Consider the following 14,006-nt stretch of genomic DNA (forward strand, 5'->3'; position numbering starts at 1 on the left):
ATTTAACTTTTTAATTGCATTTAAATTATTTTTATTGCCTTATGTTGCTTTTACATTTTGTTTTGATGCCTTTTATGTTTTATGTAAAGCACTTTGAAATGTGCTATATAAATAAGCTGGCCTTTCCTTACAATATACAATGTAAGACCCATTGTATTATATCACAGATTTATTATAGTACACTTCCTGCCTCATCATCACCTGTGGGATGAATGATGATAAAGATAGGATGACAAAAAGGAATGATTGAATAACAGAATATGCCACTTCAGATTTCTTTCAAAACCCATTTTATTATACAAAATTATACACAATTTAAATATACAAAAACAAAGTATTCCAAATATCCTACACCTAATTTTCTGTTGTACATCAAGTATAAATGTATCTACATGAATGAAGGATTATATTTTTTACAAATAGCTTAGCCAAATGTCAGATGGACAGCACAAACCAGCGCAAAAAGAAAATGTGGTATCTCAGATTTGTCCAATCCAACAATAGATCTTTGAAGGAAACAAAACGTTTGCACTAAACAGAACCTGCATAAACAATTCATTTTTTTCAGCCAGCTGAAAGGAGCCATTGATGTTGTTTTTTTAAATATATATATCTGAGACCAAGCACCACCAAGCCACAGACCAGTGTGAACCAGTATCTGCCAAAAGTAATGTAGTGATGCCATCTAGTGGTGTAAATCTATACCCTGACAGGAGTTGTTGAATTGAAGTCACATTACGGAGAAAATACCGAAACTTAACTTCTAGTGAGGTTTTATTATTCAGGGTTTAGAGTGGCCGATCACATGATGCCTTTCACCACAGAGTAACTTCACAGAAATACAACTTTCATTCTTCTTCACTCATTCACCTTCCTCCTAAAAACTTGCTTACAGACTTCTCCTTCACAGTACAGCTCCTGAGGATAATAGGTCACAGAGATATTTATTTAATATGATGTTAAATAAAATTTCATTAAAAAGCACAAGAAAATACATCGGGGAAAGTCAATCAATTTAGTTTTTGGCATTATGTGGAACAAATATGATTAAATTGTCTATATTCTTACCAGATATAGCTTGTCGTCTTCAATCCAGTGAGCCCAACCCCGGTTCTTCTTCTCTCCGATCTGTTCACACACCAGTTTATTCCCCTCCCATGTCACCAGTGACTGCACAGATTGCAGACAAGAGAGAGTGTAAATCACAACACAGAAGCGTTTTAGTAGCCCACATAAAAGGTGAAACACCACATGATCTAAAAAAACACTTGCAATCATTATTCTTATTAACACTTTAAACACACAATTCTCTGCCTTCAGCCACTCATCTTCACCTTGACATGTCTGTTGTCCAGTCCCTTGGTAAACTCCTCAAACTCTTCACCCACTCTAAAGGAGATGGTGTAGTTTCGGAAGGTGCTGGTAGTTTTAATGATGTACTGGTCCCCCCTCTGCTCAATCACCTTCCTCAGCTTCAGCTTCAGAGCAATCTTGCGTAAGCAAGGGCTGATACCTGGAACGGTAGAAAGTGTTTTCACCTGAATGCAGAACAAATCTGGGGGACAAATTCACCCACAGGCTACAAACACATTCTCTCCTCACACAGTCCCATGCATAATTAGCACTGCTACAAAAGAAATGTTTCTTTTCCCCCAATGTGGCAATGTATTTCACTCCTAGTGCTCTATTTAATATTGTATAATGTTATATCTGACAACATTGTTGGATTAAAACAACATGCTTGAAGGACTTACCCAGTGCATTCATGAAGCCCTCAAAGTTAACATTGCTGATGATGTCCCATGTACTACAGAGGCTGGCTGGCATTTTGATGACCTTTTTTCTTCCTCCTTCTGAGATGTGCGTGTGAATAAAATGCAATGCTCAAACTGCTGGGCTGATGAGTTCCAAAAAGAGGCTGACACAGTTCTGTTTTGTGAGACACCTGGAGGTATAAAGGTAGGTGTGCCCTTTCCTCATTCGCTGTCACCTGAGGACCATGTGAGGACGAGGGAGGCACTCTCATCAGCGTCAGGGTGCAGAAGGGAAGCCAGACTTGTCAGACTGGTCTCATGTTGCAGTTCACTGACTAATCAACCCTTCAAAATGTGCCTTAATTGCACACGCATGCACATAATAAAAAAATGTGTTATGATCCTTCTTGTTTGGTATTTTCTTCCTTCCCATCGCATTACTAGAAACAAGGATAGATTTGCATACACAGTGTAAATAACAGGGTTTCTGCAATAAACCTTTATCCATAAAAAGAAAAAAAAAACACAAAATCCATCACTCCTATAGCTATGGATAAGCAAAATTCTGAAATATGTATTATTCATTTTTAAATGAAAATGGTTTCTGTGTAAAACAAATCCTATTTTTCAGATGTGCCAATCTAACTGGAATAAACAAAGCAACTCAAAGCAAACTAGAGTCAAACACCTGCTGTTTTTATGAAGATGACCTATATTAGAATTGAAGAACTTTCTGTGCAATGAGGAAAATATTATTGTTTTATATATGGTTATGTCATTGGTAGTTACGCTGGCATGCATCATGGAAGGAACTGACGCAATTTCAGTTTGACAGAAAATAAAACACATGAAGCTTGTCCAAACATTAAGGGACTTTTTCTCCTTGTGACTTCAACTAAGCAGTGAGCAGGTCAACAGTTCAAGATGTAATGTATAAAAACCTTGTCAGGGTTGTTTTCCACCAAAGACTCTACATGTACATGTACATGAACTCAGTCATAGGCGCCTGAAGGAAACATTAATTAACTGTTTAATAAGATAAACATGACTGTGATGTAATGAGAATCAACCATACACTTAACCCAGTTACTTCGCATGGGGCTTTTTAAGTTTGAATATTCAGCTTTTTGATCTGATTTAATACCATCACTCCAACATTGAAAGTAAATTAATTAAACTCCAACTCTGATATTCATGTGATGTAATATAATCGGTTATACTTTCATTTCCACACACTGCTTTCACAATGAGTCTTTAGTTGGCTGCAGTTTGTTATTTCAGCTGTTATCTTGTCTGTGATGATTACCTGAAAGATAAGTTAACCTGACAAATAGCATTTTAATCAAACTGGAAAGGTGTCAGTTTGGCAGTTCCTTAAACTGAAGATGTTAGGAGTGTCTTATCTGTGTGAAAAGTGCATCGTAACAGCAATGAAAAGCTGCAGCTGGTGGAAAACAAAGAGGGTTGTTTATTTCATTTCCAGTAAATACAAATCACACCTTCAGTTTCATATCTAAAATCAACGTAAACTTGTTTAAGGCATATTGCCTGCTTTTGTCTGAGGGAATGCATGGATAGAATTCCTGCTCTCGGTACACAAAATGTGATGAGTTCAGACGGGTATACTGTAGCAAGTGGGGAAAAAAAGTGTTAAAGCATGTAAAAAGTAAAAATTTGTTCCTTATCATATTTCATGCAATACCAAACATACTGTATTCTGACTATTTCACACAAAATTGTGAATCCCTAGTTCAATAACCACACACCAGATTTATTATCTATTTAAATGACCTCCCAGCCAGTTTAACTGATACTACTAAAAACACTCATTATTAGAAAAGACTATTCTGTATAGTAGGTACTGGTGGAAGCTTAAATAAATAAATATCTGAATTGTGTCCGTCACAGTAAACCCACAGCACTTAGTGTTGACAGCTGTTTGTTTGCAGCTGCAGCAGTAAACTTCCTCAGCTTGAGGAGGCACCCGTGTATCTCTGAAGGGGTGCTAGAACCACATCTGCATTTTTCTTCTCGCTCTCAGCACTGTAGAGGTTGGACTCTTGTATGTAACGAACCACAACGTCTGGCAGCAGGTACCTGACGCTCCGACCTCGACGCAGTGCCCGGCGCACGTGAGTGGCTGAGATCTCATTGGTCACCCATTCGTGGACCACGTGGATGTTCTTGCGATACTCCCACAGCATGTCTGATTGGTGGATGAACTTGTGGGGGTCATTGCCGCTGCGGGTGACGCAAACCAAACCGTGGCCCACAATCTCAGCGATATCCTCCTGCTTCCACATATTGGGGATCCCAAAGGACTCCAGGACATCAGACCCACACAGCAACATTAGCTGCAGGCCGTCTGAGCATGAAGACAGAAAAGAGTTTATCATAATAAATCGTATTTGTATGTCTTAACTTTAGCTTTAAAAGAGAAAAGAAAAGAGCCAACAATAAAAGCAAATGCAAATAAAACCAGACAAACAATGAGATAATCAAACACAGGAGATTAAAAATTTAAGTTAAGAGGAGAGGAGAACATAAAATTGCAAGAATGGAAAGGTAAAACCTCAAGAAACATATTATGTATTTATGAAAGCTTCCTTACAAAATAATAATTTTAAGAGACGTAGCCTGTCTAATCTCAGTGTTTGGTTGAGTTTAATTATGATGGAGGTCATTGCTCTCTGTTAGCAGGCAATGTTGGGAAACCACTTCAGCTAGATTCAAGTGATTTACAGTTTTGCAGCCAATCAATGCTCTGCAGACTTGTTTAAAAACATATTGTAATTAAGTGTCAATGATAGTTACAACTTATTAACATCTTAACATCTTATTGCAGACTCTTGGCACATAAATGCATGGCACAGCATGCATTTCTCCTGCTCATGTAAATAATCCTCTGCAGTGTAACTACATGCTAAGAGATTCACACAGTTTAAAGGGTGAGTTCACCCCAAAACCAAAAATTTTCCTCTTACCTGTAGTGCTATTTATCCATCTAGATTGTTTTGGTGTGAGTAATGGAGCTTCGGAGATATTAGCCATAGAGATGTCTGCGTTTTTTGAATAATAATAATGGAACTATATGGCATTCGGCTTGTGGTGCGCCAAAAAAAACAACAACCAGAAATCCAGAAATCATGACCCGGTTACTCAAGATAATCCACAGATTTGTTGTGAGCAGTTTCATGTAGGAACTATTTTCTTTCTACCGATAGTTCGGTAGGTCATGATTTCTGGAAAGAGACATTGCTGTTGAGTTTGTTGTATTTTTTTGGTGCACCACAAGCCGAGCGCCATATAGTTCCATTATATTCAAGAAAGGCAGACATCTCTACGGCCAATATCTCCAAAATCGGCAATTCACACCAAAACAATCAAGATGGATAAATAGCACTACAGGTAAGAGAAAAAATATGGATTTTTGATTTGGGGGTGAACTGTCCCTTTAAGCTTCTTGTCACTAGTGTGAAGGAATGTTGTAAAACCACGTAGGAAACTTGGCCGCTCACTCACCACACAACACCACGCCCTGAGTATCCACACCTTTAAACCATTGTTTCCTGTTTTCAGTTAAGCTGAATACAGTAAATCATGAATACAGTGGAAGCATGATCAGACTTGTCGCCTCTCTGGAATCAGGGATTGGAAAAGGGAGGAGTTGAGTGAGTGAACAATATTTATGTTACACAATCGTACATAGCCATACATGGCCTACCTCTCCTTTTGTGATGAGATGAACGCTCAAAATAATTCTCCTCTATACGTCTCTTTTTTGCGTACTTGACTGTGTCCACATCATCGTTGTTCTGCTCTGCTGCGAGCACTTCATGATAGTGATGCCTAAGTGGATACAGAAAAAATTAATATAGCATCTAAAGATCAGATTTTATACATATCACAACTTAGAAGGGGGGGGGGGGCTGTAGAGCATACAGTTTCCCATGTAGGAAATACTAGTCATATTGGCAATATATCCAGCAATATTTCTTCAACATTTGAAGCAAATAAATGCCCTTTAACTCTGAAGTAAAATGTATTTTATATGATTATGCTTTGCACTACATTTGTCTCTTATTTACCACACATTTTTCAAAATTCAACTTTAAGTTTGGCTTAATGTTTTCCTTTGTTTACAACTTCCAGTTTGTTTTCTGTAGATTGCCTTGTGAGTCTGCAGTTTGGATACTTTTTCAGATTTTTTTTTCCATCAACATCAAAAAATTTAACTTAAATATCTTTAATATATCAAATGATAAAATAATAATTCAGTGACTTTTTGTTTATAAAAAATTCCATACGTAAAAGCACTGCTTCTCAGTAGTCTACAGAATTCAATGTGGTGCTGATTAAAACATTAGAGACCACAATTCTGACTTTAACAACAACATTAAAAATCCAGCTGTATGTTTTTGCCAGCGATACTTTCAGTCTATTGGTCTGAAATTGTTCAGTTAATTTACGATACAGTTCCTTTTTCACAATCTGGAACCATCTTGCCACATTGTGGTAGAAAACGGTCAACAGTGTCAACATTTCTTCAGCTCAGGCATTTGTTAGTGACAAATTTTTTTTAAAAAGCTGCTTAGAAACACATAACAATTATTAAGTGACAGGAAAATAGCTAAAAAAGACATTTGTGCAAGAGTTATATATAACTGATATTCTTATTTATTTGGTCCATAATGAGCAATAATGTCACTTATCAGGTTTAATTTAAAGCCTTAACTTTTAAATACATGTGTGATAATGGATTTAGAGCCAGATTATTACATTTCTATTGCTGTAAAATCCAAAGATGCAATTTTCTACCCCAAAGTAATAGAAAGCATCAAGAGTAATACATATATGGAGTGAAGGCAAACCCTGTGTAACACTGAACATTGAGAAATTTGTGTTCCTAAGTATAACTGCAAGGATTTTAATGCACTGTATGTATGAGCAGCACAGATGACATGATACAAGAGTTACTACAATGTTTAGAGAATTCAGCTAGCATCATTAGCACACCATCATTTGCTCCAACTTAATGCCACTTGCACTTAGGGATCACATCAAATCTTAAACTGCTAGAGGGGTTGCTTGTAAATTGTTAGTTTAGCAGTCATTACTACCTACTGTGGTTATGTTAAGAGATTCTAGGTGTAGTCATGGACAGAGTAAAATTAGAGGAAAAGAGAAAAAACAGCAAGCAAGGAATCTCTGATTAAGGATATTGAAAGGTTTGACAGGTAGTGTCCTAGATTCTTTGGCAGATTTCCTCACACCTATAATAACAACTCAAGACAAAACACATTACCAGCCTTGCCTGTAGCGCAGGCACTGCCACTAACAAGACATAAGAATTGTCAACTTACCGAACAACTTTAGCTGTTTCCACCCACTCCGGCTGCAAGCTCTCCCAGGAATCTACTGTGATCCAGTCTGAGTTCTCTGTGGCCAATCTGGTCATCTCCAGACGGTGGCAGGCCTCAATCAATCCCTTCTTCTTATAGCCATCACCCACTGGAGAGATGATGCCTTTCACCACTCTGTACTGACCTTTAAACCATTAAAAGAAGTGGTGTGAACAGATGGTTTACAGTAATAGCACTGCAGATGCAATGAACTGGAAATGTGATTATTGTTATTATGTTTTTTTTTTTTACCCACACATGACTCTAAACTCATATGAAGAATTAAAACGAATAATTTTTCTCAAATTACGATTTAACAGATTTTCTTACCTCTAGTAGATTCTAGCAGAGGTGAAATATAACTAAATATAGTACTCAGGTGCTGTGCTTGTGTACACTTTGAGGTACTTGGGTATTTCCATTTTGTGCTCCTTTATAGTTCTAGTCAACTATGTTTCAGAGGGAAATAAACTTTTTACTCCACTACATTTGTTTGACAGCTATAGTTACTAGTTAACGTTACTTTACAGATTAAGATTTTACATTAAAAAACATATGATCAGATTGTAAAATACAATGCATTGTTACAGTTTAAACTGTACTTAACTAACAGTGCATACAGTATGTTAAGTAGTTAAAATGATCTCAGCTACAATATGAAAAATTCTTACACATTTATGCATCAGTAATAATAATCTGATAATGTAATATATGATGACATAACTCTGACAGGAGGTTTTCAGCTGCATAATGAGTACTTTTTACACTTTGTTTATGATTCTGCTAATAATTATGTGCTTTTAACTTAAGTTAAATGAATAAATTGAGGACGTAATGTATTCGATGAATTGGGAGTATTTTTACATTGTTGCATTGCTATATTTACTTGAACCAACCACTATAAAAAGAAGAGCGAAAAGATCTTATTCTAAAAGGACTAATTCTCATTTCACTCAACCTGTGTCTTCCAGATAATCTCGAGCCAGTTCAAACATCCTCAGGTGCATGTTGGTGATGGGGTTGAAGGACCCGCAGGCCAGCAGGACCACTTTGGTTATATTTTGACCCTCCATGCCTCATACTGGGACTGGGTTTGCACTACAACAACAAATATGGCGAAGAAAACAAAGACTGTAGTTAACGTTAATTGTTTTCGAAGGTCATGTCAAAAATCCCTGTGGCTCTCTGACCTCTATACCAGACTGAATTACTATGTAACTATAGGGTATGTTATTTTAAGTTAGGGTTAGCGCTGTCAAGCCGTAGCTAACGTTAGCTTTATCTGTAACCAGGCAACGCGAGCTTGCCACCAAGATGAACATACATGATGCTCAAACAGACAAAACATGAACTCAAAGCTGAGCTTAGACAACAAAGGAAGCCTAAATACTGTAAATATTCATTGTACTACCAGGAAAAACAGCGGCAACCAGTTGCTCTGTAATGCGTCACCTGCTTCCTGTACGGACGATTTGGACCACATTATGATCAAGAAATCTGATTGGACAGACTTCTTCTTCTTTGTAAAGTTTTATGGCGGTTGACAACCAACGTTATAGTGCATTACCGCCACCAACTGGAATGGAGTGTGGATCGGGACTCTATGCATTCACTAATGATTAAATCAAAGAAAATAAACTGAGAAAAAACAATAAAAAAATTATATTAACTTTATCAAATTTGTTCTCCTAAGATAATGAAACAACAATAGATAACACTTCTCTCTAGAACTTCTTTGTAAAAGATCTCATAAATCAAACCTCATCTTTATTTCTTTAAGGTTCAGTGTCAGTTCTCTTCTCTCAGCATCATATTTTGGACAGTAAATCATAACATGTTCTAAAGTTTCTTCTTGATCACAGAATGTACATCTTCCTGTATTATGTTTTCCTATTTTACATAATGTACTGTTTAATCCTGTGTGCCCAAAACCTGGATAGCCTGGATATTATCAGAATCAGAATCAGAAATACTTTATTGATCCCCGAGGGGAAACTCTTTTGTTACAGCTTCTCACTATCACGTCAGTAGTAGGAATAGAAGTACTAAGCAAAAAATATAATACACTATAATACAGGTCAGATAAATTAAGTACCAAGTGGGTATAAGTATAAAATTAAAATAAGTGTAAAGTACAGAGTGGATTAAATATCAATACATTAAACTGAAAACAGAGTATATTGCACCGGAGTATTAAACAGAGAATTTTGCACAATTATTTCAAGTATTGCAGTGATGTTAATGATCCAATGTCCAGTTTATCGACTTAAGGTCATACAGACTGACACTTAGAGGGAGGAGTTAAAGAGTTTGATGGCCACAGGCAGGAATGACTTCCTGTGGCACTCTGTGGTGCATTTTGGGGGGATGAGTCTTTCGCTGAAGGTACTCCTTTGTTTGACCAGCACATCATGGAGCGGGTGGGAGACACTGTCCAAGATGGCAGGCAGTTTACCCAGCATCCTCCTCTCTGACACCACCGACAGAGAGTCCAGCTCCACTCCCACAATGTCACTGGCCTTACGGATCAGTTTGTTGAGTCTGTTAGCGTCCACTACCCCAGCATGCAACAGCATACAGGATAGCACTGGCCACCACAAACTCATAAAACATCTTCAGCATTGTCCGGCAGATGCTCAGGAAATAGAGGCGGCTCTGGCCCTTCCTGTACAGAGCTTGAGTGTTCTTAGCCCAGTCCAGTTTATTGTCCATGTGTACTCCCAGGTACTTGTACTCCTCTACAATGTCCACACTGACCCCCTGGATGGAAACAGGGTCACTGGTGCCTTGGCCCTTCGTAGATCTACAACCAGCTCCTTAGACTTTGTTGCATTGAGCTGCAGATGGTTCTGCTCACACCATGAGACAAAGTTCCCCACCACAGCCCTGTACTGCGTCTCATCACCACCGCTGATACATCCCACCACAGCAGAGTCATCAGAAAACTTCTGAAGGTGGCAGGACTCTGTGTGGTAGCTGAAGTCTGTGGTGTACTGTTGTTGTTTCCCCTTTCCTGGTTCTCCCCATTTTCCTTATCACACCAACTTTTCTCTGAATGTTGTATAATCACCTTCCTGTTCTCTCCTCTTCTCACTGCCTTTGCCACCTTCCTTTCAACTTATTCTTAACTGTGGTTTTCATTTCCGTTTTACTAAGGGGTACTGTAATGTTAATGTGATTTGTTTTTGTGATCGGACAGACTTGAATCGACCAGGAAGAAGAGAGCCGCACCCACACCACGTGAGCGATATCAGCCTCTGATTGGCTTACCCTTATGTTCTTACCCTAACCCTAACCAATCTCACTCCTCTTGTCTTAACCTAACCAACGAAGGCAAGGAGTACTAGCCAATCAGAGGCAGAGTAGGGCGGGTCATGAGTTCACCAACCTAGCAAAATTTGGCCACCCAGGAGCTACGTTCACAATCACAAACACTAAATAATTTGTACCGTATTTGAACGTAGTTAGTTAATTTTCGCGGAATTCCGATTCAATGATTCAGTTAACTTTATTGTACATTCGTCAAGCTGATGCAAATATTTAACTCATCGCACGACTGATTTACAACTGTTTACAAAGAGAGTCCCGGTGAGATGTTTTCTTTTAGCATGCTAGCTAGCTATTCAGCTAACTAAACTTCACTGTTATATAGCACGGTTTGAGCTCCCAGCAAATAGATTAATCTACATTTCGTCAATATAGTTGGTGTCTCGATAAATGTTGAACCGTTGGGTTGTAATGCTTGCTCCAACAACGCCATTCTGGTGCAGTCTAATTAGCATGCTAGGTTGGCGTCAAGTTATTTGTTGCATACTTCGGTAGTAATGCCCAGTAAGATTAAAGTCTGACGACTGTTTTGTTCTGTTTTGCGTTCTCCATAGGTTGTAAATACGATTTTAACTAAGGATGGCTTCTCGCGGGAAATCAGAAACTGGAAAACTGAGGCAAAATATGGAAGAGCAACTTGACAGACTGATGCAGCAGCTTCAGGACCTGGAGGAATGCAGGTACACTATAGAGAAATTCATTAGATCCACGTGTTTAGAGGCTCTTTACTGAATAAGCAAATTTGACTGTTATAGCTGGCAAGCAAAGATCTAGTCTATGCCAGAAAGTACTTCTATTATCTCTGTTGGTTTCTCATCCATTCTTTGTTTATTCCAGAGAAGAACTGGATGAGGAAGAGTATGAGGAGACCAAAAAGGAAACCTTGGAACAGTTGAGTGAATTCAATGACTCCCTGAAGAAGATCATGACAGGAAACATGACACTTGTGGATGAACTCAGTGGAATGCAGCTGGTATGGCCAATCAATGGATAACGTGCAACTACTTTGTGTTAAGGGTGACTTAAAGCGGTTATAACTTATAGAACAATCCAGGATAAACAGTGATTTGTGAAATGTCTTTCCAATGTTTCTGTCTTCTTAATCAGGCAATCCAGGCTGCCATCAGCCAAGCATTCAAAACCCCAGAGGTGATCCGACTTTTTGCTAAGAAGCAGCCAGGACAGCTGAGAACCAGACTAGCAGAGGTTTGCACTGCACTGCAATGTCAAGGATATGATTGTTGTGCTTGTTTAATGCTCATTTGTAGAGTATATGTTTTGCTTCCAACTGCTCTATCGGTCCTTAGTGTTTATCTGTGCATTGCTTCGCCTGAAAAGTGTCCAACTAGTGTGTGACATTCTGCGCAGATGGACCGAGATGTCATGGTGGGGAAACTGTCACGGGATGTGTACACGCAGCAGAAAATGGAAATCCTCACAGCCTTGAGAAAACTTGGAGAGAAGGTGAGGAACGCTCACAGCAGAGACGTTATGATTCAGAAGCTTGTGCTCATGAGTCCACATGAACTCTTAAAGCTGCACTGGCTTATTTTAGTCATGTAGCTGTCACTAGGCTGACAGACCCGTTGCTACAGCAGGCCTAAATCTCACTTCAGAATGAGCTGTAACATTTTAAACATGTTATATTTCTCTGATCAAAGCCTGAATTAACAGTGCATTCTTTTTGTTTCTGGCTGATCTGACAGCTCACTTCGGAGGATGAGACTTTTCTCACTGAAAATGCTACAGCTACTCTGAGCCAGTTTGAAAAAGTGACTGCAAACTTAGGTGAGAAGAAACTGAAATGTTTAATCATACAAGTTATTGGACGGACATTCATATTTATCTTGTCATTGTTATCTTTGCCTTCTCTTTCAGGCTCTGAAGACAAAATTATGGCTTTAGCTAGCTCTGGTGTGAAAACCAAGGCATAGTGATTTTACACAATGTACATTTTAACTCTGTGTCTTTATTACCAAGAAAGAAATGTGCCAATTGATCACTGATTTTTTTTTTTTTTTTTTTTTTTTTTTAAATAATCAGTGCACTTCTTGGCATTGCTGTCGATGCTAACACTTTTTAACAGTATTGTTTTATACCAGTCAACTTTTGTAAATGTCTTTATTTGTCTAGATAGGTGTAAAAATGTATTATAGGTACGAGCATGTGATTTGTTAAATATAAAGACCTGAATGTGAAAAATAGTTAAGGCAGTTAAGAGAAATATTGTGTTGTGATTTGTGCTGTATATCTTATTGGGTTGCTGTGTCTACCTGGCTTAAAACCTGAAAATTCAACATTGTTGTTTTTAAGATGCAGTATGCATCCAGTATGACTTGACAGTATGCAGCAGTGTCAGCTCAAACATATCTGACAATCACCTCTTTCATTGTGGGTTTTCAAAGAAATCAAACAATATATACATCCAAATAGTCAGTACCTAAATCACAGGAATGTCAGCCACAAAGGGTTTATAATTGTTGAATGACTCAAAAATAATTAACACATGTAAAATATATTATTTACAAAGAGGGACAGCAGTAACAAGTCACTGCTCTCTGACAGGAATAGATGGAAACATGGCAGAATAGTTACTAACCACAACTGTGGCCTCTCCTTCAGATTTAAATCTGTCTCAACAAAATATACTCTTTATTAGCCTCCTAAAGCTTATCATCATAAGCTGACAGCCATTTGGAAACCACATTTATCCAGTGCAGATGTAGTATCAAGATGCATAACTAGGTGAAATGAGCACCAATCTGGACCAGAAAAATATGATCTGATGAGTTTTTGACCAGTTTGTCTGCAATGTGATTAGAAATCCACTGGATGGATTAGTTGCCATCTGTTTAACATTGCGGAGGGCCTTGTGTTGGTTTCCGCAGTCATCTCATGAGAGTGATTCATGTTCGATTAACAGTCTGTGTGGACGTTTAACAGCTAAGCAACATGAGGTCACTTGACAGTACCACATGCAGCGTGCGCTGTTGTTCATGGTGTCCTCAGTCTGCAAAATGATAAAGGCCCCCAGGGTTACAAACCAAAAAAGATGAACAGGATGAAATAAAAACAACTTCCAACACATCTTCAATCACAAAACATACGAGTCATTGACTTTGATTCTGGATATTTATGTTTCCATTATTTTGTCCACCTTCTATATATTCATTGATTATCAAGCATTTCAAATGGTTTCATTTGACAACTGTAGTTATAAATTTGCTGTATTCAAGTTCAATATTGCATTATATTTCATCTTCAAGTTTGACTAGTTGAAACTATTTAGAACTTAATGTCACAATGTTTACAGCATCAATTAATTTGAAGCCATGGTTCTTTGAATGTGAGCAATAAAAAAAAAATCAATGGTCTTTGTTTTATTTATTTAATTAGTTTTACTTGTGAAATTCTGATTCATCTTTTACTTTTGGGTTTTAGATACTTTTATTTTCACCACCAGAGGGCACTAATGCTCAAGATTTAAAACACTTTCAGTAGCACTACCCAGGGCGTGTACCAC

At 38.0% G+C, this 14,006-nt stretch overlaps 3 protein-coding genes across 4 annotated transcripts; 1 reads left to right on the forward strand and 2 right to left on the reverse strand.

Moving 5' to 3' along the window:
• Positions 1–267: 267 nt before the first annotated feature.
• rbp7a (retinol binding protein 7a, cellular) lies at positions 268–1,966 on the reverse strand. Its single transcript, XM_044212909.1, has 4 exons — positions 1,755–1,966; positions 1,335–1,513; positions 1,069–1,170; positions 268–918 (listed from the first exon to the last, which is right to left on the reverse strand). The coding sequence occupies exons 1-4, from the start codon at positions 1,825–1,827 to the stop codon at positions 859–861; spliced, it is 414 nt and encodes a 137-aa protein (XP_044068844.1). The 5' UTR covers positions 1,828–1,966; the 3' UTR covers positions 268–858.
• A 1,233-nt stretch (positions 1,967–3,199) lies between these two features.
• Positions 3,200–8,691, reverse strand: LOC122883773 (nicotinamide/nicotinic acid mononucleotide adenylyltransferase 1-like). Its single transcript, XM_044212908.1, has 5 exons — positions 8,568–8,691; positions 8,115–8,254; positions 7,118–7,301; positions 5,479–5,603; positions 3,200–4,119 (listed from the first exon to the last, which is right to left on the reverse strand). Exons 2-5 carry the CDS (start codon positions 8,227–8,229, stop codon positions 3,722–3,724), a joined length of 822 nt encoding a protein of 273 aa, XP_044068843.1. The 5' UTR covers positions 8,230–8,254; positions 8,568–8,691; the 3' UTR covers positions 3,200–3,721.
• A 1,819-nt stretch (positions 8,692–10,510) lies between these two features.
• On the forward strand, positions 10,511–13,857 carry lzic (leucine zipper and CTNNBIP1 domain containing). 2 transcript variants are annotated; one of them, XM_044212914.1, is made up of 7 exons: positions 10,511–10,744; positions 11,038–11,163; positions 11,321–11,456; positions 11,591–11,689; positions 11,852–11,947; positions 12,190–12,271; positions 12,362–13,857. In XM_044212914.1, exons 2-7 carry the CDS (start codon positions 11,063–11,065, stop codon positions 12,415–12,417), a joined length of 570 nt encoding a protein of 189 aa, XP_044068849.1. In that variant the 5' UTR covers positions 10,511–10,744; positions 11,038–11,062; the 3' UTR covers positions 12,418–13,857. The 2 variants fall into 2 exon arrangements, with proteins under 2 accessions (XP_044068849.1, XP_044068851.1); XM_044212916.1 differs by lacking the exon at positions 10,511–10,744 and adding an exon at positions 10,823–10,943.
• The last annotated feature ends 149 nt before the right edge of the window (positions 13,858–14,006 follow it).

Source organism: Siniperca chuatsi, linkage group LG10, assembly GCF_020085105.1.
Source record: "Siniperca chuatsi isolate FFG_IHB_CAS linkage group LG10, ASM2008510v1, whole genome shotgun sequence".
Taxonomy (NCBI): Eukaryota; Metazoa; Chordata; class Actinopteri; order Centrarchiformes; family Sinipercidae; genus Siniperca; species Siniperca chuatsi.

What these genes read in the sequence shown, in the direction of transcription:
- rbp7a (XM_044212909.1), bottom strand. Translation starts at nt 1,827, where the DNA reads ATGCCAGCCAGCCTCTGTAGTACATGGGACATCATCAGCAATGTTAAC. An exon ending in GGGCTTCATGAATGCACTGG is followed by an intron (nt 1,514 to 1,754) that starts GTAAGTCCTTCA and finishes CTACCGTTCCAG; the next exon opens with GTATCAGCCCTTGCTTACGC. An exon ending in AAGACGACAAGCTATATCTG is followed by an intron (nt 919 to 1,068) that starts GTAAGAATATAG and finishes TATTATCCTCAG; the next exon opens with GAGCTGTACTGTGAAGGAGA.
- LOC122883773 (XM_044212908.1), bottom strand. Translation starts at nt 8,229, where the DNA reads ATGGAGGGTCAAAATATAACCAAAGTGGTCCTGCTGGCCTGCGGGTCC. An exon ending in AGATTATCTGGAAGACACAG is followed by an intron (nt 7,302 to 8,114) that starts GTTGAGTGAAAT and finishes AATGGTTTAAAG; the next exon opens with GTCAGTACAGAGTGGTGAAA. An exon ending in ATCTCATCACAAAAGGAGAG is followed by an intron (nt 4,120 to 5,478) that starts GTAGGCCATGTA and finishes CTTCATGCTCAG; the next exon opens with ACGGCCTGCAGCTAATGTTG.
- lzic (XM_044212914.1), top strand. Translation starts at nt 11,063, where the DNA reads ATGGCTTCTCGCGGGAAATCAGAAACTGGAAAACTGAGGCAAAATATG. An exon ending in CAGGACCTGGAGGAATGCAG is followed by an intron (nt 11,164 to 11,320) that starts GTACACTATAGA and finishes TGTTTATTCCAG; the next exon opens with AGAAGAACTGGATGAGGAAG. An exon ending in TGAGAACCAGACTAGCAGAG is followed by an intron (nt 11,690 to 11,851) that starts GTTTGCACTGCA and finishes CATTCTGCGCAG; the next exon opens with ATGGACCGAGATGTCATGGT.